This window comes from Cardiocondyla obscurior, linkage group LG08 (assembly GCF_019399895.1).
Source record: "Cardiocondyla obscurior isolate alpha-2009 linkage group LG08, Cobs3.1, whole genome shotgun sequence".
Classification (NCBI taxonomy): Eukaryota; Metazoa; Arthropoda; class Insecta; order Hymenoptera; family Formicidae; genus Cardiocondyla; species Cardiocondyla obscurior.
This window is the reverse complement of record NC_091871.1, coordinates 5383250-5407177: the sequence shown is the minus strand read 5'-3', so window position 1 is coordinate 5407177 and position 23928 is coordinate 5383250. Positions and strand designations below refer to the sequence as shown.

The window sequence follows — 23928 nt, the reverse complement described above, 5'->3', positions numbered from 1 at the left end:
GCGGCGTTGCCGTTGAAACCGTTGATTCACAAAACCCTTCTTCCTACGCCGATTATACCCTTACTAGTGTGGGTGGCCGTACGTGAACTGATCGTGTTAGATGTGTCGACGCGCGCGCGAACGCGAGAGGGGGGTAACGCGGGGGAGGGCGGCACTGAACTGCACACACGTCTCTCCCCGGCTGTTAAACACCACTTCTTATGCATACTTCTATCAGTCAAATATTTTCTGTCAGTAAATTTTTGAGCTACAGCTCCAAAGTGTACGAAGGTGGCTTTTTTCTCGCGCTCTAATTAATCAATCTGAAACGGCAGGCAATTAAATTGCAATTAACGATCGTAAGCCCGAAGTCATCTCAGAGGCGACTTCCTCCGCTTCGTACCTCCGCTATCGTGCGTACAATAAATCCGAGACAACATTTTTAGAACGAACCTTGCGGCCCGGCGGCTTTGCCAAAAGGCAACTCGTCGCGCGCTTGCGTCGTCGGCGATGCGGAGGGCAGAATAATGCTCGATAGAATAAGCCCGCGGCGGCACGAACCGTGTGCGAACTTCCTCGCCTCGAGATTCTCGACTTTCCTCGTTCTCGTCTACAATGCGCGAAATAAAAAATAAAAAAACGATTCAAAGAAGAAAAAGAATGCTTTTTCCTTCGCTTTTTTTTCCTCTCCGCGTCATCCTGCGTGAATTCGCAGACTCGCGCTCTCAAATTCATTTAAAAAATCGAACCGATCGATTAATCGCGCGCGTGAAAAATTCGAACACGAGCCTCAACGCTCGGCCTTCCGCGCGCGATAACAATTATATCACGATCGTGCCGTGGTCACCGATCGGAAGATTACCGAAAAGAGGGCCAGGTGTCTGTAACTCACGCCTCGTGTATGTACCCGCCGCAACAAATTTCGCGTTTTTCGCGTGACGGACGGAAAGGCGGGCACGCGCAGCGAGAAGACGAAAAGGCGCGCGCAGCCCCATCGCGGTGGAGGCACGGGGTAGTGGTCGCACGGGGGTTGCATAGCGCTCCTCCGCCACCGAGGAGGAGAAAGGTGGGAATCGGCAGCGGGTGTCGAGCGGTGTGCGCGCAGTGTTACCTACGTGCGGGTAGCACGACACTCGCCGTCTCTTTCTCTTTCTCTCTCTCTCTTTCCCTCTCCTCCTCTTTCACTTTCTCTCTTTCTTCCGGTCTCCTCTCCCCCGTTTTTACCGATGTCCCGCTCGAGATTCGTGTGTGCTCCTTTATGAAGGCTCGTTATTGCCGCGCCGCGCCGCGCCGTGCGATCGTTCCGCGAGCGCGCACTTACGCCCGCGTCCGGTCCGCGGTGGGTCCGATAATGCATCTCGTCGTCGCCGCGCGCGTTACGTGACCCGTGCGATACGTGCGCTACCGGAGTCCACGTTCGCGGGCACGGCGACCGGCCAGATTGTGCTGACACGATTGCAGTGGTGATCGCCAACGATGGATCGCAACGGAAAGCCGTGAGAGCGACCCCGCAGCTCGCGATCGTCGCCGTCGCGCACTCACCGGTGTCCACGTACACTCTATCCGGTGATAACACGACCGACCAGCGGGGTAGATCGGTCGTATATCCTACAGCTTTGTATCGACTTGACGCCGTGGCCCGCAACCTCGTGAACTCGCGGAGGAGCTCCTCACCCGGAACCGGAAACCGCTAGAGAATCGCTCCGGTATCGTCGAGTCTCTTCCCCTTTGGGACTCCCGGCGGACGCGAACTGTGAAGCGGATTGAGAAGCCTCTGGTGGAAAAGGCTTCGGGCTCCTCGAAAGTGGCACCCGAGCCGCGACTTGGTAACCGCAGCGGAGGAAAAAAAAAATTTACTCAGTGCCTATAATACGCATCGTACGTGCAATAACCGCGAGACCGGGTCGAGAGCCAGTCGCGGTCGATCTCAACGTAGCTTGTACATAAACACGCAATTTTTGGAGTACGATGCCCGTTTGCCACGCGGAAAAAGTCGCACCGGGACGTCGAGACGAAGGAAACGAGCGCGACGAGACCAGCGAGGCGACGTAGGGGGACGATTGCTCGGTGAAGTTTTCAAGTATCGTGACACATATCTCGGCGGGCATGCCTGCTACATGAGGCACCAAGTACGTGTGCATCGCGATATCAGCCTGCTCTACGTCCTCCCTCCCACCGAAAGTGTCTCCAATTTAGACTGAAACCGTTCCGCAAGAGCGTCCGCGATGTCGCGATTAATGCTGTGCAACCTTGGCAATACCTCGGCGGCGGGAAATGACACGAACAACAACGCGAACACGAACAGCAGCATGGAGGACGACGATTCTTATCCACTGCCTACAATTTATCGGTACGTATGGCGACTGGCACAAACTTTCGCGGGAAATAAAAGAAACAGATCTGAGAAACGATGCCACGACGTGCGATTTCGCGAAACTGTCTCGAACAGAGTCGGGAATTCCCTCGCGAGGCGAATAATTTAAGCTTCAACTCTTTCTCGAATTCGTGATTTAAAAGCATTTTTATTTCCGACACAATAACAGTGCGGCTTAAAATATTCAAAAGCATCGATCGAAGTTCGACAGATTAAGAGCTCATGAAATATGTACGTCGGTCCACGTGCAATTAGCGAGGTAAAGATTTTTGGATAATTAAAACGCCCGTCCGCGAATTATTTTCATCCCCGCTGCACCGCCGTTTTTCGAAACACATGCAACGACGATCTGCACGAGCTTCTTCGTGTCAAAATTTTTCGTTTTCTATTTTTTTTTTTTTTTTACTTATTCTTTTTTTTTCCTCTTTTTTCCTATACGTTCGCCTAATGATATTATATCGATCGGAGGTCTCACTTTACAGGCGGCTTACCGAGAACATTTCGGCGGGGCTTGAATTATATAAAACGCGGTTAATTCACAAAGTAATCGCCTAGGATATTGTCGGGGCAAAGTGATCGGTGTACGCGATACACCGGGCACTCGAGCGAAAGACGATATTCCTCGACCCGAGACCTATCGCCTCTCCTGCCCACCCTCTCCGTCGCTCCTTCGTCCCTTGCGCACCGGTGACCCACATCGCGGTTGCGGACTCGCAGTGGTAGTTTTAGCTTTTAAAGGGGCACGGACGTAGTGGACGCGCGGCTTCCCGACGCTCCCGGATGTTCTTGGAAAACGAACCACGGCTCGCGAACGATCGACCGAGCCCCTCGCTCGAGCTTGAAGCGAAAATTTCAACCCTGACGACGATCGTCGACTACCTAACGACACTCGACACTGCCACCGCACCCCCCTTGTTACCCGCAACTCGAGCGAGAGCACTGGGGTGTGCTGGCTTACTTAGTTAGACTTGGCTGCACCAACGTCACTTGCGGCTAACTTTGGCCGCGATAAGTTTTTCTTCGCCGGCTTTATGCCGCGCATAAAACCGTATAGTTTTCCGAGAAGAAATAGAAAAAAAGAGAGAGAGAAGAAATCGCTGACCCGGACTTACTTAATCCGGATCATTGATGTAATCGAGCCTCGCGGGAAAGACGTAAATGGATGTACGAGTGATAGCAGACGGAGGCGTTTTAGAACGATACCCCCCACGCTAATTAGAAAATTACGTGCTCAAATTAAATGTAACAAATATTTGAATTATATGGACAAATAACTTTTCAACAGCGGCCACTGTGTTCATGACTGATGACCAGACAGTTTTCACATTATTCACGTTTGAATTCTGGCCAAGTCGCGCACGCGGCTGAAAAGGTCGACTGATTAGCAATTCGTGTCCGCGACTAAAATAATGTTTTGCGATTAGCAAATCTTTAATATTTAATTTTGGCAAAAATTTCCAAGCTGTATTTAACTAATCAGAAATTATCGATAAAATTATAAAGAAAATTTATAAAGAAAAAATAGTTGCAATTATATTATAAATAAAAAATTTTTTTTTACATCGACGTAATGTAATATATAATTAATTAACGGAAATTCTGCGAATTTCCGTTAATTATTTCCGAACGACTCGCGTTGCTTCGACTTTGTTAGCATTCTTTACGAACAGATCAATCGTTGTTTTATTTAATTCTGAAAATAATTTAAATTCTTATTTAAGTTTAAAAACTGCAATAAACGTAATATAGTTCAATCTATGTTTAATCAGTTTCTCTATTTGAGTTCATTTCAGCAAACATTGTAATTCAATGTTAAATTGACGAGACATTCGAAATTACACTTTAAAGTTGGAAAATTGGAAGAAAAATCCTGTAAAAAAGAAATAGGAAGATAAATGACTAACGTTGATTGCTAAAAGCATCGTACAAAGTTAAATGTACTCATATTCGTGATTCATTATTCACAGGCGTATCGACAAGATCGAAGGAACGCGAATCGACATTAAGGAAGCACTAAGAACCTAACAATAAGATAAAAATTACAAATAAAGCGAACTGTACGAAAAAAAATTACAAGCAAGCAAGGATAATTTTTTTTCGCGAGCTGCACGAATCGCGACTGGCGCAGTCGAGTTTATTGGCGGTCTAAAGGTGAGCTCTCGAGCGGACGTCCGGTCTGCCGTCGAGACGTTCCCGATCGACCGAAAGTTACCGCGGGTCACGGCGGCACGGCGACGTGTATCGACATCGATACGCGATAACTCTTGCACCTTGTATGCGCAGCTGCCGTGCACCCATAGCAAGTTTGGATTGCATGGAAGAGTTCAACGGCGGCGGAGGAGGTGGTGGAGGTGGCGGTGACACGGGCGTGCACTGCAGCAACACGGCCGGAACGAAAGAACAACTGCTAACTAGCTGCATTGCCGCACAAGCGCAACGTTTGCAGCACCCTTCGCCAGGTATTCGCTACCGCAACTTGGGCAAAAGCGGTCTACGTGTTTCCAATGTTGGATTAGGTACGCTAAATGTTATTTCCTCACTTATCTCGTAGAGAGCCCTGCCCGATCCGCGGTTTCCCCGAGTGCGCGAACGTCGCCCAACCCTTCGCGGAGCGATGGCATCGCGCCCTTAGAAGCCCTTCGCTTTAACTCCGCGGCGCGGACGCGCCGGCCGAGTGAGAGAATCGATCCCGGAAGCGCATCCGGCTGTCTCGGGATCTTTATCACTCGGCGGGGTGTCCGACATCTCCGGGCAAACCGAATTTCACGTTTTCGCGATTTTTCGTTATTTATTTCAGAACGCCCTCCCGCTGTCATACGGTCTCGCTGCGGATGCGGATATATGCAATATGTAACGGTGCACTATGACCTATAGCTGATCACCGTTTGTGCCGGATAGCTGAACTAGTGCACGCAATTCATGTAACTTCGCCCACGCAAATGTACACGTGTCGCTACATATATAATTTTCAAGAATAAATTACGTTTAAAGTTTTAATGAATTTTCTTTCGCACAATCTATTTTTTATGTACTTATTTATTTATTGTATTTTTTTTTAATGCTTTCTTCCAAATTTAAAAGAATTAATTCTACGTACGTTTTTTTTTTCCGCACGGAACTATATTTCGAATTAATAAATATCTTAACACGAGAGCAAAAGCTTTACGTCATTCCTCGTGGTATTTTCACAGCGGTAAAATCGGCCGGATATCCTCGAAACGTGAAAACGATTTGCTAATAAGTAGTGTGGAATTAGACTTAACAGACTAAAGACCCAAGAAGCGAGCGCGATAAATCACACGGCCGCATAGAATGGTAACACGAAACCGTAGTTTAAGCTTAATCCATAATTGACAGCTGTAATTTTCGCGGTTTTATTGCCGCGATCGTTATTTACGTTGCCATTATCATTTCTCTTATCTCTCGGCATAACGAAAGAGGCGTTATTACCACGCAGCTATTATTTCTCGTGAGTCTTCAGCGCGGGCCAAAGACTGAGCTTATCTCTCGCACATTCGGCCTCGCGCGCCCGGCGTTTCACCGAACGTGATTTCGGAGTCGTTTCATGTATTGTTATGGGCGCAGGAACATGGACCACTTTCGGCGTCGGCGGCTGCTGCAGCGAGGAGACCGCGGAGGCCGTGGTGGCCCTCGCCTACGACAGCGGGATCAACGTGTTCGACCTGAGCGAAGCGCACAGCGGGCACCGAGCCGAGATCCAGTTCGGTCGCATCCTGCTGAGGCGCGCCTGGAATCGGTCCAGTTACGTCGTGACGACGAAAATTTACTGGAACACCAAGTGAGTAGAGCGCCGCGCCCGGTGTAGCCGCGCGTGTCTCGGTGTCATTGATGGGTTGTTCGTCACCGTTTCATCGTCGTCGTCGTCGTCGTCGTCATTAATGGTGGTGTTTAGCGAGCATTGGCGATTGCGGAGCTGCTAGTGGCTCTCGACGTGCTCTCGGTGGCTCTCGATGTTGTGACGCTACTTGCACGCGAAAAAACGCGGTCTTTCTTCCTTTCCTTCACTTCTATTCTTTTTTTTTTCTCTTCACTTTCGTTCTCTCTTTTGTTTCCCTTTATTTTTTATTTTTTCTTTCTTTCTTTCTTTTTTCTTCTTCTTTTTTTTTAACTTTCCTTTCTCTAGTTTCTATTTTTCTCTTACTTTTAGACGTGTGTGCTTCTCGATCGATGGCTTCAGTGTAACCGAACTTACTCGCCCGTCTCGGCCTGCGAACTTTATTCCCCGCGTGTCCGCGCCAGCCGGAAGCGATCAGTTGGATCGCCGTCGATTCGATTCGGTCAATGTTGATATTCCTGTCATCTTCGACTTTCTTATAAATATTCTTGCGCGATCCAGCGATCGCGAATAATTTTAGAAGTCTTTCGTTACCTTTTTGATAATTCTTTTTACATCAAACGCACGACGTATATTTTTAACAGAACGACATAAGAAATCTTTGTAATTCTGTTGAAATATCAGCAATTGTTCAATCGATATAGAAAGAATCATAACGAGGTCGAAGATTAAAAGAAAAAATGTCAACGAAGTTCGATGCCGATCGTTTAACGACGTGTCAAAAAGCCACTAATCATTTCTGGCTGGGCTTACAATAGCGTATTATATGTACACTAAGCATGAGATGCTTAGACACTGTGCGTAATGCTTGTACCATATCGTAAAAGTAGATGAATTAATTTAAATATTAAAAAAAAAAGAAAAAAAAACTATCGTCGAGACTTTTTTTTTGTAAATGTACGAAAACTATTTTTTTTTATATATATAATTTTACAGCCACTATAAAATAAGGGAAGACTATCTCAAAATCCCTCGCAAAACCCCGGTTTCGAGCTGAATAGAACTAAATTCTTTTTTTTTTTTTTTGTACCGATAAAGAAATATGCCAGTCACTAACAGCTCGAAGGTTATTGATACCTTATCACACGTATCGTATTTGTTAATCACGCATACGTCGCACGTATTCTGGTATCGATAGATATGCAAGAGAAGACAGAAAGCTTTCCTCTCAAGAAACTTTTAACGCGCGTATTGCAAAACACAATCGAGGACGAGTTGGGCCCGAATATGCGGTAAATTAGGCGAAATTTATTTAAAAAAAAAAAAAAAAAAGAAAGAAAAAAACCGCGGAGCAGCTCTGCGCACGAAAGCGAATCTCGGTGCGAAGCGGTGTCGTTTGATGTCAAGTGGACGGCGCGAATATGCGGCTTCGCCTTGACGAGTGGATCGATAACTAGGTTCCCGTGCATCGGTCGTCGTTGGTTTCGATTTGTGTTCGATAACGCGCGGCCGTAACGAGGGAAATAACGGCAAGGGGAGGGGGAGGAGAGAAAAAGGCCGTGGCGTGCCGTGTCGCACACGTCCCATCTACCACTTATGATCCCTCTACTGCTATTTAATTCCGTTTGCAGCGCTAATGAGATTGATAATGTCTGCCTATTCTTGAATAGGACCGAGGGTCGCGGGCTATCGCGGAAACACATTATCGAGTCCGTGCAAGCTTCGCTCGTCCGGCTGCAACTGTCGTACATCGACATTGTCATGATCCACAAAGTCGATCCAATGTGTCCGATGGAAGGTAACTTTCCAATTCCTCTTTCTCTTACGAATAATATTCAGAAAGTTCGAATCCTCTCTCTTTCTCTCTCTTTTTCTCTTCCTCGTTCTCCATTCCATCGTTCAAACACTTTACGGCACTTCACCGCACTAAGCGTGCAACGGTACTGTGATCTACTGTAATTCCGACAGTAATTTTTTCCATGAGGATATGCTCATCACGATATAAAGCACAATTTGGCATGAGTAGAAAGAAAGAGACACATTTTTATTGTTTGCGCTGCAGGAAGGCGAAGAGAGATAATTATTTAACGAGATGAGAACTTCTCTTGCGCCGAGAAATCGGCATTAAAAGCTGGGAACGCAAAACACTCGCGTTGCTTTTTGCTCCTTTTTAAAATTCGTTATGCTTTGAGAATTCGTTTCGATTATCCTCCAGATAAACTAATCTTCAATGATCCTTATTTAATTTTAATTTAAAGAGTTTTAAATAAATCGCTATTACAAAGGGCTGATAATTTTCATTAGTCTCTTCATTAATTTGAATACTAATGGCTTTAACATCTCATAAGAGAGAGAGAGCTGAACATTTCATTTTTCATCGCTGTTATAATGATTAGTTCGAAGGTAGCTTTTCCCATAAAAATATTCATCTTCCAGTAAATTTTGCTTTCTTCGGATAAAGGTAAAATTGTTTATCACGGCCGCGATACGCGAGTTGAAAGTTGTAAAAAGAGGGTATTAATTAATTACGTATGAACTGGTGTTTCAAGTATAATAACGTTATTTCAATTATTCGAGCAACATAAATCTATCGATACGCGATGCATTTATTATAGAATAAAGAAAGTTATTTTATTAATTAATAAAAATATCGATATTTTTTACTAACTCGAACTCAAGCGGTGTTTAATCTCGGGCGTTGTAATAACGTATGGAACATTTTACAAAAGACCAAGATCTCGGTAGCGGAACTTGAAGAAATTGATAATAAAGCAAATAATAAATGAAACTGATAACAAAAAAAAAAAAAATTCTTTTCTTTAATCTCCACTATAGTGACGACTTGATGTCTGGCAGTTGCATTGTGCCGTAATAGTTATCGTACGCTTCTTTTTACATTCGACACTGTTACAGCGAAAATGAGAGATCATTGTTGCAAAAGCATATGTATTCTACATGCTACATGTATACATAAAACATATTATATGTGTGTATAAAAAAATATATATAAATATATATCTCTTTTACATTTATTTTATCGGTGTAAATATATGAACGTCTTGTGTTCACGTTAATGTATGCTTTATATTATGCGAGAAAATGTATGCAAGATAACTATATCTAGCTATTTTACCTTTATCCTCACACGCTTTGAAACACACTTTTGCTCTCTTTTAATTTATTTGATTCTTTATTAATTTTTTTTTTCTCTTTTCTTTTCTTCTTAGTAGATGTTACCTCACCGTAAAAATAGAAGTTTATCGCATTTTGCATCACGTATCATGTATCTAACAGTTTTGCCGTGGTAGGAACGTCTCGTATGTGTCCCCTGTATCTCACGTGTGTCGCGTGATCTTGCATTTCAGAAATCGTACGCGCAATGAATTATGTCATAAGCAAGGGCTGGGTGATGTATTGGGGTACGTCTCGATGGACGCCCGTGGAGATTATGGAAGCCTATACGAATTGTCGGCAGTTTAATTGCGTAACGCCAATTGTCGAGCAAGCGGAGTACCACCTGTTTTACAGAGACAAACCCGAGCTCTACATGCCGGAATTGTACAACAAAATTGGTAATTAATTCCGTTCCTGGTTTATTTTTAACACGGCCGGCTGTCAAGTTTACTCGCAGTTGATTATTTATAGACTGTTTATAGAGAAACGGGATAAAAGTGTTCATCGATTCGGTTCTTTTAAAGAAAGAAATAAAAGTTCTATTGAATACCAACGAAGAGGGAAAAAAAAAAGATAATTATGCAGAATATTAAAATAATGTATAACGTATAAAAAATCGGGTAGAGTTAACTAATTGTACAATTGTGGCAGTCGATGTGTTAATGTAGCAAGAAATGTGTATTGAAATTTTCGAGCGGTAAATTAAATTAACAAACTTTTTCACAGGTGTTGGTTTAATGGCATGGTCTACTGTAACTATAGGGATGGTTTCATCGAAACCGGAAGATTGCGGGGTATCATTCCTCTCGAGATCGTCTTACAAAGTAAGTACTTCGAATACACAGTAATTAGGAATACCTAACATTGTAAGAAAGACAAAAAAAATTAATCTATTTCTTTTTAATAAATTGAAACGAAAAATAAGATTTGAGATTAATATTAAATTAAAGAGTAATCTTTATAATTTCAGAATAAATACTCCTCGTTCAGTTGGACAGAGGATGAAACTCAATCTTTGTACAAAGAGGTGCGCAAGTAATATGTTCATAAATAAAAAAGTATAGTCGCAAATATTAATTATTAAAAATAAATAAATTAATTAATGCCTTCGTACACAAAAAAAAAGAAAAAAAAAGGAGTTCTGTCTAAAATAATTTTAATTGCTGACGGAATTTCGATCAAATTAATTTTGTAGAATAGGATAAATGCGCTAACAGATTGATTTTCTAATGCAGGAGTATGGATGGAAAGATAAACCCGGCGACGAAGAGACTCGGAAGTACTCGGACAAATTACGGGACGTGTATGCTCTTGCTGAAAGACTGGGGTGCTCTTTCGGGCAATTAGCCATCGCGTGGTCTCTAAAGAATGAAAGTGTTCAGTGCCTTCTGCTCGGTGCATCCAATATAGATCAATTGTACGAGAGTCTCCAAAGCTTACAGGTAACAAATTGTTTGTTTCTCTCGAACGATTGCTCCATTTAAGGCGACGATATCGTGTGAGATTAACCGAGCGATGCCTGTAGTTTTCCTATAGATATCGCAATGTCTAAAGTCTTATAAGTCGCCTCTCACTTATCAACACTTAACTGATTTTATTATTCTTGCTTATTTCGACTAGTGCAGCGAAATGTCATGCTAAGATGTAATGCTTCATTACAAGTATATTATCACGTTCTTATCAGAATATATCTAAGAGCGTTTTTATCGTTGGATATTCAATTTTAAAGGTGATAAAACGCAAATATAAATATTTTAGATTTTTTTAAAATAATTATAATAATTTGTCAATTATAGTCTCGATAAATTTTAAATATTTTATAAGTTATACGGCTGAGAAACTTTGCCGTTCGATCCTTGAGAATAGTCTTTCTAGGCCTGATATATTTTTGTATATATTTATCACGTTTATTTCTCACACCTACAGTGCATAAACGTGGGTGTAAAGTACGATAAGATAAGCTGCGCCGTACCTAGGTGCCTAAATAAATGCCACGGCGGTATCGTGAACATCCTCGTTTACGACTAGACTAGGTAAAAGTGCTTTGCCGGAAATACCCTGGGCTTCGACCGCAGAGAGTTAAATTTAAAACGATATAATAATTACCCCGGTGACGGTAAAAAAAATAGAAAAATTAAAAGTCAAAAGTGTTCATCGATTTATAATTGGCGTTTTATCACCCTCTGTGGATCAAACAAAATTGTTAACCACTGGTTCACGGTCCAATGAAATCTGTGACACGGGAGTAATTTCGTTTGATTAAAGAACCGAAGCAAATAGTGAAAAGGAAAACGTGTAATTTCTTTTTTTTTCTTTTTCTAGCTTATCCCGAAGCTGACCGCGGGCATAATGAGCGAGATCGAGAGGATTCTTGATAACAAACCGTCCCGACCGCCGATGATATCCACCCTCGCGCTCAGATGACAATCGATGTGCCCCCATGGCAGCGGTGGGGGCTCCCTGGAAGAGGCGGGCAGTCCGAAGAGCGAGGGTGGCAACAGCCAGGATCAGGAGCAGACCAAGGAAGTGAACAATAAGATGCCGTTCTGCGAGATACAGTGAAACCGCGCGCGGCCGACGTACCGTCTAATTGCTCCGTATTGGCACCCGATCGTAGGCTCGGGTGTTCAAGGTCCGACTCGCACGCGATTCGCGGTCGCGTCTTCAGCGCTTTTTACTTTGAATCGCGACCCAGTCGGGGGAGTCGAATGCACACATGACCACGTGTCGACACGACAATACCCATTACGTAGGAGAGCCCGACTCCGACGATTTGCCACCCTTCGGCGAGGGCGTCCGCTCATCTGCGCGGCACCCTTGTTCTCCATGCACCGAATTTGTATCCCTCGTACGAACATTCGCGAACAGTAGACACGTAGGCGATTAACACGACGCGGTGTCCCACGAGGTCCCCGCCGACAATATCGCGTGCTTTTGCGAGAGAACAGCCTCCGATCACAAATTTTCTCTCACGGATTCACGTTTACTCGTGAAATTCTCTCTACTCCTCCCTTCGTCGCGGTGACTCTGTTCCGTTGGGGAGGTTTCCATTCGCGGTTCCAAGTGTTCATTATACTTAGCGTTAATAATCCCATTTGCTACACTCGTAGTGAGAACAACGAGGAATTTCGGCGGGGTCGCGAGTCCAGCCGGGACCACACTTTTCCCGCCGTACGTTGGCGACCCGCGGATAAATTAAACTCGAACGATTGTAGCACGCACGTCCAACTATCATCTGAAAAGTTTCATCGTAGATGGTAAGAGTTTTATCGAGAACGATATTTATCAGCAGCGCTGCGTTTTTCGGCGCTCTGTCAAGTAACCCTTCGTCCCTAACGCGATATTTCGCTCCGCCAACTTTTGACTACGTATAAACGAGTATTACTTTCGCTACAGTTATTACGCTTGATTCTTCGCGTTTTATCCGTCGATCTTATCTCTGCTTTCTACGTTTCTCTCGCTCCATCCTCTCTCCTTTTATAGTTTGTTTGAGGATTGAGAAACGATTGGCGTTACATTAAGAGACGCGCGCGCAGGTAAGCGCCGCGGGCTTTCGCTAAAAAGCGCCGCCGCGAACTTTTCGCTCTTACAAAGAGCGCCTTCGCGACTGTTTTCGGAATGTAGGTGTTGCACCGTGGGATAAACGCGGCTGAAAAATAAATCACGCAAAGCGTAATCGCTCGAATAATCCGATAGATCCAACGATTACCGATAAACGAGTCCAGTCAGTAGAATACACTGAGACGAGTAATTTATGAACTCACGTTTAGTGCGATACTTTCGAGTTAAAGTTTGGCTCAGTCACGTTAATCTGCCGGGCTGATTCCTTAGAATTTAATCAATTTCTTAGTGGCCGTGTTCGAAATATTTTTCACGGGATGTTCGCAGGCTCGGTCAAACCGAACGTAAATTCTGCAGCACGCGATAGATTTGCCGGGAAATTTTTCAAGAGCTGAGCGCTGTGCAAGAAATCCCTTCGCTTCGATAGACGATCGTTTCCGAAGAAAACGCCCGTTTCTTTATCGCGCACGACAGTTTCTCGCTCCGCTTCGCCGTATAACGAGACAAGGTATATTTCCGAGGAGAGACATGCAATTTATCTCAATAAAAAAAAAAGAAAAAAAAAAAAAAGAAAAATATATACGCGAGATTTATAATATTCTACGATTGTAACTCTGCGCGCGGTATCGTTGCCCTTCGTTTTGCCGTTTCTTTATGCCAAAATGACGAAGAGTCACCAGCAGACGCGACTCGTGCCAATCAAGGCGTCGTTTCGCCGATAACGGAATAATTGCTCAAGTGTGAGATCGCGAGAGAGTTCATCTCGTTTCCGTAATAAAGAACGTCACAAATCCGTATATCGAAACGTATATAGAGGCAAGGAGATCAAACCTACCCCGTGATGCCGCGGTCGACTAATATTAATCATTCATTCGTAACTTCTCTTTCAAATAAGCCAGACATGTATTTATGCGGCCGCGAGAGTTTTCCCAGCGTACTGTACCGATATTATTGACATTTCGCTTAATCTTGTCAGCTCGATGATAAACGTCAAGTTTCTCGGGAACGTACGCGTCGCATGTGCTCGTGGAAAAAAAGGAAAAAAAATGGAGGCAATACAATAAAAGCTGCCAGTACACTTTTATCGCGATGTGGCTTCTTCGAGCTAGATTTTCGTTAAACGCGTGACAGCTTCAACGGCGACGTGGGCGCAAATATTTGGAGATAATAAAAAGAAGACGCGTGTCACGATAAATCAAAAACATAAAAACAAAATATCACGCAAAGTGTGAAATTCACGTGGCGATGAATACCGACGAATACAAAACGCTACGATCTCATCGGTGCTCCGTCAGAAATATGTATATAAAAAACCCGTCCTCACGCAATGCATCATTTTCGTGGAGTAAACACGGTAACGCGAAAGCTAATCGTGTGTGCAGAAAATCGTACATGCGACGCAACTGAATAAGAATGCAATATCGACATGTGAAATTGTATGAAGGAAACGGCGGTGTAATCGACGACCGCGAGTTTGCATCACTAGCTAAGCTGGAGTTAAACTATCGCCGGTATTCAGTCAATTTTTATATTTAAGATTGTATTAAGTACAGTCTTATTTGGCTTTAAACCAATCGCGGAGTACTATCGTCTCAAGACTTAAGACGACTGCACTTAAAACGATCTTAAATATAAGAAGTGATTATTAATACCGGCCTATATATCCGCGATTTATGGATTCGAGAACGGGACGGTCGAGTTATCGAGATTTATCGAGGAGGTGGGAAAGATCATTTTTATCACAGGCTTATGCCAGCTTTAGGATAAAACAGACAAACGAGATCCGATGGTGTCCACTCGATCGTATAAATGATTTTAATACGGCTTTTTTGGGGAGAGCAAACCCACTCTACCGCACTTTACAGCCGCTTTAAATCCGTCCTAATACTACAAGTCGGGATGTGCTTAGATAAAATTGCTGTCGATTGTGTTTATTGCCTCGTATTATGATTTCGTAACTGTGAACTCGTAGAATTACATTACGCCGATCAGAGAAAAAATTCCTCTGCATAGTTCGCATAGTTACTTCTATATCGTGCTTAATTATTTATAATATTTTCAATATAAGGCGGACCTCAACATCTCAACGTTACGTTTGATTTCACGTGCACTTTAGCGGAAATTAAGTTTCTGGATATCTGGAGTAACGTTAAAATCTCGGATGGACATCGATCGCGATAAGAGTGAGACGTCACAATCATCCAGATAAGATGTTAAGATCGGGGGCGATACTGCCAGAGAGACAAGTGTCAATGATTCGCTACCTGAGATAAGCGAAGCTACTTTCTCACCGCATCAACGGGAGAATAACTTTTCATCGATTAGATCGATATCGATATGATTCGAATTTTTACGAATTAACTACTGATTTAATTAATCATTCGCGCGTGACGAGTTGCTGTCAATCACGTTGATTGGCACAAAGGACGTAACATTAACGATACTGGGCACGTTTCTTACGGTTCTTTCGAGTGAGATTTTTACGCACTCTCTTAACTTTTACCGCAATGCGGGCTTATTCGGTAATAATAGAAGAAGCGCGCAATGCCCGTTGGCGCGCCTTTTTTTTTTCTCCGACGCCTGTTTTACTTATTCGCCCGTTTACTTAATCGCCGTGAACGGGCAACGCGTGTAGATTTTCGCTGACCACGCCGGCCGCGTAAGCAAGCCCGTCGTATCTTAATTAGCGCGATAGAAAGTGAGAGAATACGGCGACGCCATATACAAGCAATATCCGAATTGACAAGGCAAATAAACATAATAAAGAAGAAGAAATAGGAATATTTCCGACGCGCAAAAACTCTTCTAATATACCGAACGATATTAAGAAAGCCGTCATGATATTTTATCGCCCGATCGTTTCCACGTTTTAAGAGCACGAAGCGGCCGGAGAGCTCAAATATATCTACCTAAGGAGCATCCCGCCGATTACCCATTTGCTAAGAGGATATCCTAATGGTCGTTGGGCATATCTATCGTGGTCACTAGCGACATCCTGGATGACCAAGGGGACCAATGCTGCGATGGGCATCTCGCTATTGTCGCTGAGCGTGTCTTCGGGATCCTAGGGACCACTTGTCACGACAATTGGCGAGATCCATTATCACCGAGCATGTCGCTATCGATAATTCGGAAAAGAGTTGATAAGAAAAGTAAGAGAGAAAAAAAATTAACGTGCGTAAAAAAAAGAAAAAAAAATGATAAGAAATGGCTCGAAATTTGCATCTCGTGCTCGTAAAATGCGGAAAACGTCGACATCCAAGAAGGAAATGTCACGCCGTCCGCTTGGAATATAAAAACGGCCGATTTGTACCGTAGTATGTTAAGTTTGGGATGGGCAATCTTTATGATTATCGAGATCCACGTCTCGTTCACGAGATATTTCCTCCTCACCTCCCGAGTTCTCTTCGGATTTCACGTATCTCGGCGCTTAATCGTCACATTTAGTTTTATAATAAATAATATTGTGGTACAAATTAATCGAATTCACTTTTACGCAGTAACAATTGAAAAATATCGGACGCCTGTTAGATTGCGATTTAGTTGACCCATCTCAAGAATAAGCACTTCAACTATACTTTTGCGCCTTTTCATAATTTACAGCATTATAACTATAGTATAAATTATATATATACATATGATATAAATTTTTATAATAAAAGCTACAGAAACTTCCTCTCTCAATCAAAGTGTTGGAGCATTAGATTTCTCCTTAGTAGAAACCGACAGATATTACGTGAGTACGTCGCAAATAATCCTTAAAAGTAATACAAAATTAAATGCGTAATTCGTGCGTAATGCGTAAACAAATTGCAAAAAAATTCAAGAAAAGAAGTGTAAAAGTTTTTTTTCTTAAGTATTTTTTCTTTTTATCTTTAATAAAACAGTTCTATTATAAAGTATATTTAAAACGGTATCTCGATCAACAGTTTAATATCAAAAAAGTTTTCTAACAAGTCAAGTATAAATAAAATAAAAAAATTGAAACGTGAAATATTTAAACAAAGTTTAAATATTTCAACGATACACTTCGCGAGTCTGCTAACGTTGCAGACGATAAGTACTTCCTATACTTAACGCTTACAGGAACTTTTTTTATCGCGTAGGTATTCCTGAGTTACGTTAAAGACTGACGAAAGCAACTTTCGCTTCATCTCACCCTGCTCGTTTTCGGCTCGAAAATCGGCAATTAAATACTACCCGAGTGGAAATTTATCTAGCTAATCTGATTTTGCAGCTAGTGGTTAGATCGCGCAGATTAAATATATTTCTTAGCTATCTTTAAAAAGTGAGTTGTCATTCAAAAAAAAAAGAAACAAAATCTGTCTAGTATCGATCGTCTAGTCACTGTCCAGTACAGACCATGTTTCTAAATAGATATCTTTTTTTTTTGGTCTCGTACTTGTTTACTGTTTTGGTCTGACCTTACGCAACGCTCGCTCGACTGCCGAATTCATCGAGCAAACTGGTTCTCGTTGCCCGCCGCCCGCGCATCCTCCACCTTGCGAACTTTCAGCGCGAGGACTGCAGGCCAGATGTAAATACACGCACGTACTCACACTACCGCGACGATCGGCTGGCCCGGCGAATTCTGGACTGTTTTGCTAGACAGCCACGAGATGAACCACGAATTGGCCAGCTAATTATTATGTAACGGTGGGAATTAATTTCCACTCGGGTAGGCGGCAACCTCCCCCCGCATTCAACGGACTTAAGGCGGACACATAGGTAAGTTCACAGGGTAGAAGATGTTCAGTTCGAACAATAACGCAAAGACCAAAAATATTGCGTACAATATCAGGCAGATGATGCCGACTTTCTTGTTTAAACGGTACTTGCACAGCGCGGTTACCGCGTAAAAGGCGATCACGCACGCGACGATCGAGAGCACGCTGAAGCGCAGGGCACCCGAGACAATCGTGATGTCCTTCCGATCCATCAGGATCTTGATCATCCACGGTAGACCGAGGCAGAGTAAAATATCAAGCGTGTTCGCGCCTAACGTGTTGCTCATGGCCATGTCGCCGTTACCTGCGGGGAAAACAGATTTGATTCGTAGTCGCAGCGGTACCGCTTCCGTTTAGTGAAACTTCGCTTAATATCTTTTCTTATTTTCGCATTACTTAAACAGTCCACCTTGTCTAGAGAGTATCACGATCGAGACGAGCTCCGGCATATTACCACCTGCGGCTTGGAACGTGATGCCCATCACGGAATCCGGGATCCCGACGGTGTCGCCGAGAACGGTCGTCATCCACGACGTCAGGTAGGAAGCCACCGCGATCCATGTAATGCACATGAGAAACGTCAGTAGGTACCAGTTTTTCCACTGCTTGTATCTGCTGTCCGGTATGGTAACGAACAATATCAATTTCAACGGCCAAACGAAACAGAACCAGAGTTTTGTTAGGCTACCGCCAGCCGGCCATACGAACGGGGTATCTAAAAACGAGAGCGCTTACAGAACGTGGCGATTTAATGAGCCAGCTTGTCGACGGATCTATCGTAATTAAGTCTAGTCATTCGGGCTGCGCCTGTGTATACCTGGCTCCACGTAATCCTCAATCTCAGTTTCGTGAGTCTGCGCTTCTATGTTATTAACAGACGTCTTCCGGTTCACAACGCTTTTCCTGCGGTACTCCATTACGAGTTCGCCGTGAAAGTACGGTCTGTAGAGTCCGTCGGGCATTGATTCTTCACTGTTTTTGGAATCTGTCGATTCCAAGCGAAATCCAAAATTCATACATAAATAATTTAAGGTTTTTTTCTTTTTTTTTTTCTCTCTTTTTTTTTTACGTATATCACTTACTCTCGTTTTCATTAAGATTGGTACTGCGCGCTTTGCGGACGTACACGTGTGCGAGCTTATTGTGCCAGCGCGTGATGCACTTGCTGCAAAATAATAACGTCAAGTAACTGATGAATAGTACTATGAGGATAATCGCCTCGTACAATTTGATTACGCCGTCCCACATTACGATCACCAAAACGATGACTGACAGCACGTAAATTACACAATCCCGCGTTAATATTCGCCATTCTAATGGTATTGCCTGTTGAAGAACATGAAAAATCGTTTTAATTAGGCGAGCAACTGTTTCGCGTATAAATTCATGAAATTAACGACACATTGCCCACACGTACATGTACATGCACACATACACACAGACATACGTGCATTATTTCGCGCAGCGGTGAATTTACTACAGAGATCTCAAAAGTAAAGCGAGTGATCGATAATTAGTTCATATATTCATTGAATGACATCGGGAAGAAATGTTGTTAGCGAAGCGTCGTTTGTACGAGTAGAAGACGGATACATTTATGAAATCGACGACCTTACATAGCTAACATAGTTTTACGCGTGCTGCATTTTTATCATCTGACATCCCGTGATCTAACACTTGTATAAGCATTTGTCTTCGACAGGTGGTTCATTGAGTTTAATCAATTTTCCAGTCCGTTGCGTTTTGATCTTTAATTAATTAAAAAAAAAAAAAAAAGAAAAGAAAAAAGAAAGAAAGAACGACAAACAATAAAAGAGTAAATGAGATCTATGGAACTTTTTTTTTTTTTTTTTTTTTTTTTTTTTTTTTTTTTTGTGGAAAATATTTATATATTTTAAATAGCGTTTTGTGAAATTCCGAAGAAGCTTGCTTGTAAAAGTTAGACGTGAGTATTGCGATGTTTGAAAACGGCCATTTGCATAGCTGACAGTCATTAAGACAAAGCTTAGACAATTCACATTCGTAGATAAGAAACTCCTTCGAGATATGCACTTCTTATGGGATAAATGGGATTGTAAAAATAATCTTAATGGTACAGTAAACAATACCGAACGGAATAGCATGCCGGGTGAGAAATAATGTAACAATTTATACAGATAAAGTACATGATGCAATTATTTTTCCCCCATATGATTGTTATCTCGATACATGTGTTAATAAACGAAAAGCGGTCAAATAAACGTACGCGACAAAGCTAATTATTTAGGATTAGAGATAATCGTTACTTTAATCTTGGCGCTAAAAATGCAAGATATTTAAAGGAAATCACCGTAATTGGCGCGATCAATCAAACGATTGTCACATTTCATTCTTTATCCTCAAGATAAACGTTTGATAAATATATAAATTCTTTACTTGTATTGTTTCCAGTGACGCCATTGTTTATTTAATTTTAATCATAACAGGCAACGTAATCGCGGACTACCGTGTTCGAGATTTCTGCGTCTAGATTAATGACGCAAAAGAAAAAAATATTTTAGAAGTGTCATTGTCAGATTAGCAAAAGTAATTGCCGCAAAGTAAATTGTAACTTTCTTTTTTAATTCGTAATTTCAAGGAACGTGTGGTGATACCTTTAATTATCTCGAGCTAGAACTACGTACAATATGAGTTGCGATCATTAGAGTAATCACAAACGATAGGAGACGATAATGCAAGCGAGATTCTGTTTAAAGTAGTAAATAATCCTGTATTATTCTCTGGCACACAGTAATTTATTTAACACCGTTCTCTTCTTTATTTTTTCATATCAGCTTTTTTAAATGACGGCACTTTGTGGTAAAAAAAAAGAAAATCTAATCAAATTTTGTTTTAATCAGTCTCATACCTGTCGAAATTATCGAATGCCAATGAGTGATCGTGATTAGATAATTCTAATTATACGTACTTAAGATTTGAAAAAGCAAATTTACTTTTTAATTGATAATTTATAAATTATTTCTTGTAATTCAACATTTATTTCGCACGTGATTTAAATGTTCCTTTAATATTCGTTCTTTTAAGAATTAAAATACTACCGCTTGTTGCAAAATAAATATGTTTTAATGAAGATTAAGTAAAGTAAGGCAAAGTAATTTACGAATACGTAATAAATAAAAAACGGTGATAAATAGAATATTAGTTGATATTATGTTACGCGTATCAACGGAGCCGATAGCAGACATTACGTCGCGAAGACAATAATTGTTAAATAATCGAGGTCGCTATTATGGATGAGTGGTAAGATAAGTAGCGCATATCGAAAACTTACGTCATATATCAATAAATAACATAAGTTAAGTTTGGTAAAATAGGTGTAAATGTATTTCACAAACAGCCTTTATACTGGGAATTAATCCGCGATTTCTCTTCTCCTCAAATGTGAATCTTTGCAAAAGCAGCGTTTGGACAATTGCACAAGTTGCGTTATATTGAAACCCGGGACCATTACTGCGATTTCACCGGCTCTGATTGATCTTCACGTGTATAAGACGTGTGCGGTGTCTCGAGCAGGTATTACTCACATGCGTCGCCGATAACGCGCCGCATGCTGGTGTCGCGAAGGTGTTGAAGACCGCGCCGCCCATCACGGTGCCGACCCCGAGGTCGGACTCTGTCAGGAAGGTACCGACGACGTTGACGAACAACTCGGGGAAGCAGCTCGCGGTGGCGAGGAAAGTCGCCCCGGCGACGTCGGCGCTGATGTTTAGCCTGGCGCAGATGAGGTCGAGGGCCGGCAGTAGGTAGTCGTTGCAAACGAAGGCCGTCAGGACGAAGCAGTAGAAGCCGAAGAGCAGGTGAAGGACCACCAGGCCTTGGCGACGTGTCTTGTACGAGAACACTTCCGGGAACTCGTCGACCGAACGCTCCGAGCAGTTCCCCCTGCTATTCTGGTCCTCGTAGGATAAACTGATCCAGTGGACGTTGTCGGAGACTGAGAATTCATCGGTCTTTGAGGAGTCTTTGAGGAACACGGGTTGATTGTTGTCTGATCGAATAAGTAAGACGTCTTTTTAAAAAAGATGGTCCACTTCGTGTTAGACGACTCGAAGATGCGCGTGGAAGATCGAGTAAATTAAACCTGACTTCACGAAGATTCTCTCCTTGAAATATTGCACTTTAAGAACAAGTTAAAAGTATCTCTTTTTTTTTTTTTTTTTTTTTTTTTTCTTTGCACCTGCCAATAATTTCGAGAACGTATCTCTAAGCAAATAAAACTTTGCCAATTTACTTCCAGATAGACTTTTGGCGGTCATACTTGGTTTCCTCGTTTCTTGCGATAACACGTTTGGTACGAATTTACGCGTATTATCTTCGCAATTATCTGGAGCTAAGGATCACGATATTGCGCTCGAGTACAGTCAAAATCAATACTAATATATAATTTACGAGAAAACAGGTTTCCCAAGACGATCCCCGATAAGATTGCGGACATTTACATTTACAAATCGAATACCACTGCGACGTTTCTTCACTTCTTTCAGTTATTATCATTGTAAATTTTTCGCGTTTTGCTGGTTTCTCGTTACTATTTTTAGTTTTTCCATATCATCCACGTTATAATTACAAGTGCATAGCGTACCACATAACAAAAACGATAAAGGTAAACGTCGGAATAAACACGTCATTTAAATAAAATAAAGTTTAAATGAACGTAACAAACTTATATTCGCATCCCTACAAACGACCTGCTGCCAAATTTTCTCGACTACATTCTCCTCCAATTCCAATTATCGTTATATCTCGCGACCAGGCACTTTCGATTTCTTTCCCGGCGTTTTCCTCTTTCAACGTGCTTTCACGTCCGCTTTCTTATCTCTATTAATTTTCGCTGACGTAGATTAAATTAAATTTCAATAAAAAATCCCCTCTTTATCCTCCTCCAACTCACAAAACTTGAGAAAGGAGAAGGGTGAACAAAACGACATAAAAATCGGTCGAAATAAAAAATAAACGCACGTCCCGAAGTGATCCTGCTACCCGCGTGAAAGCGAAGTTTTGAAACGAAGGCTCGAGAGATTTCTCGTCGATCGTTAGCGAATCGCGAGTTTTGTTAGACTCACCGTTGGCATTCGGTCGCACGTGTCTCAGCCCCGCGACGTCATCGGCGAAGAACGCGAGCATGAAAGCGACGAGCGCCGTCGACGCGACGCCGAGCCTCATCCTCGCGTAAGTATCGCGCGGACGCGAGACGCGGATCCGCGCCTGTCCGTCGTAACTGCAAAATTCCCCGCCACTTCGGACGAAGTACAGTAAACTGCCGGCGTAAAGCGGCGTTGACAGCATTTATGATAAATTCCGTCGATTGGGAACCTTTCCCCTCCGCGCCGGCGAGGGCCTTATCTACCTTGGGCCGTCGAGTGGAGCAAAATTAGATAAAGACACGCGTAAAAGATCGGATTCGATCCGTTATAGCCTGCATACGAGGGGAGCAAAATTAGATAAAGACGCGCACTCATTAGCAATCGTCAATCCCTCGTTTACAATCTTTAAAATCTCCGTTTCGTCGACCAAAAAAAAAAAAATTAAAAAAAAAAATATGATTAATCTTGACTGAGTCAGTACGTGCGATTTTCTAAATACTCTTTTAAAAACTTAAAAGCTTCTTTAAGAGCTTCGCATATTTGTTTAAAAAATGTGTGTTAATAAATAATAAGCCAGCGCTGTTGGCAATTTACGAACAGTTTCAATATCGATGACTAACGTCGTTGATCGACATGATAATTTTGAACGCTCGCTTAGTGATCCTAAGTAATTTTACGTCATGTTGAACGTGACGCCAATCGCGTCGATCATTGTCCGCGCAGCATCGATTTGAATAGGTATCGAAAGGTGATATTTAATTTATTCAAACATTAACTACTTTTAATTGCGCGAAAATGTTTGATCGGCATTTTAAAACGATTATTAAAATAAGTATCGCACGATGTGCAGCTATCGTACAGTATTCGTGCACCACTTTCCGCGGATACTGTATATTAGAACAAGTTAAATTCAGTTCAGTAGAAAATCCTTTGTCACTTTACGAGGTTTTAATTAATAGAAAAAGCAGCTAATGAGAATCCGCGAATTTATCTACGATGCAATTATCTGGCAATTTATTGCGTCGTCTCGAAAGGAATTAAAGTCGAGTGAATTTAATTAAATAAAAAAATATATATACATATATATTCTCTATCACTGTGCGACTTTTTCGATATCTAATGAGAAATTAATTAATAATGATTTGCAAATAAGTTAATCTTTGTTAATTAATTTTTTCGTATCTATTTCAGCGA

General features: G+C 42.2%; 2 protein-coding genes across 3 annotated transcripts; one reads left to right on the top strand and one right to left on the bottom strand.

Annotated features, from left to right (window-relative positions):
* Positions 1 to 1054: 1054 nt before the first annotated feature.
* Hk (potassium voltage-gated channel subfamily A regulatory beta subunit hyperkinetic) lies at positions 1055 to 13460 on the top strand. Its single transcript, XM_070660898.1, has 9 exons — positions 1055 to 2329; positions 4637 to 4869; positions 5939 to 6152; positions 7820 to 7947; positions 9515 to 9721; positions 10050 to 10147; positions 10294 to 10350; positions 10559 to 10765; positions 11646 to 13460. Exons 1-9 carry the CDS (start codon positions 2205 to 2207, stop codon positions 11745 to 11747), a joined length of 1371 nt encoding a protein of 456 aa, XP_070516999.1. The 5' UTR covers positions 1055 to 2204; the 3' UTR covers positions 11748 to 13460.
* Positions 13461 to 16374: 2914 nt separating this feature from the next.
* LOC139105041 (sodium/potassium/calcium exchanger 3) lies at positions 16375 to 23144 on the bottom strand. 2 transcript variants are annotated; one of them, XM_070660892.1, is made up of 6 exons: positions 22714 to 23144; positions 21175 to 21638; positions 18694 to 18937; positions 18429 to 18596; positions 18021 to 18326; positions 16375 to 17915 (listed from the first exon to the last, which is right to left on the bottom strand). In XM_070660892.1, exons 1-6 carry the CDS (start codon positions 22934 to 22936, stop codon positions 17596 to 17598), a joined length of 1725 nt encoding a protein of 574 aa, XP_070516993.1. In that variant the 5' UTR covers positions 22937 to 23144; the 3' UTR covers positions 16375 to 17595. The 2 variants fall into 2 exon arrangements, with proteins under 2 accessions (XP_070516993.1, XP_070516994.1); XM_070660893.1 differs by having other exon boundaries at positions 17787 to 17915; positions 18008 to 18326.
* Positions 23145 to 23928: the final 784 nt, after the last annotated feature.

Excerpts from the sequence above, each read along its gene's own strand:
- Hk (XM_070660898.1), top strand. The coding sequence starts at position 2,205 with ATGTCGCGATTAATGCTGTGCAACCTTGGCAATACCTCGGCGGCGGGA. Across the intron at positions 2,330-4,636 it reads CCACTGCCTACAATTTATCG|CTGCCGTGCACCCATAGCAA; the intron begins GTACGTATGGCG and ends TTGTATGCGCAG. Across the intron at positions 10,766-11,645 it reads AGAGTCTCCAAAGCTTACAG|CTTATCCCGAAGCTGACCGC; the intron begins GTAACAAATTGT and ends TTCTTTTTCTAG.
- LOC139105041 (XM_070660892.1), bottom strand. The coding sequence starts at position 22,936 with ATGCTGTCAACGCCGCTTTACGCCGGCAGTTTACTGTACTTCGTCCGA. Across the intron at positions 21,639-22,713 it reads CGTGCGACCGAATGCCAACG|ACAACAATCAACCCGTGTTC; the intron begins GTGAGTCTAACA and ends TTATTCGATCAG. Across the intron at positions 18,597-18,693 it reads CAATCTTAATGAAAACGAGA|ATTCCAAAAACAGTGAAGAA; the intron begins GTAAGTGATATA and ends TGGAATCGACAG.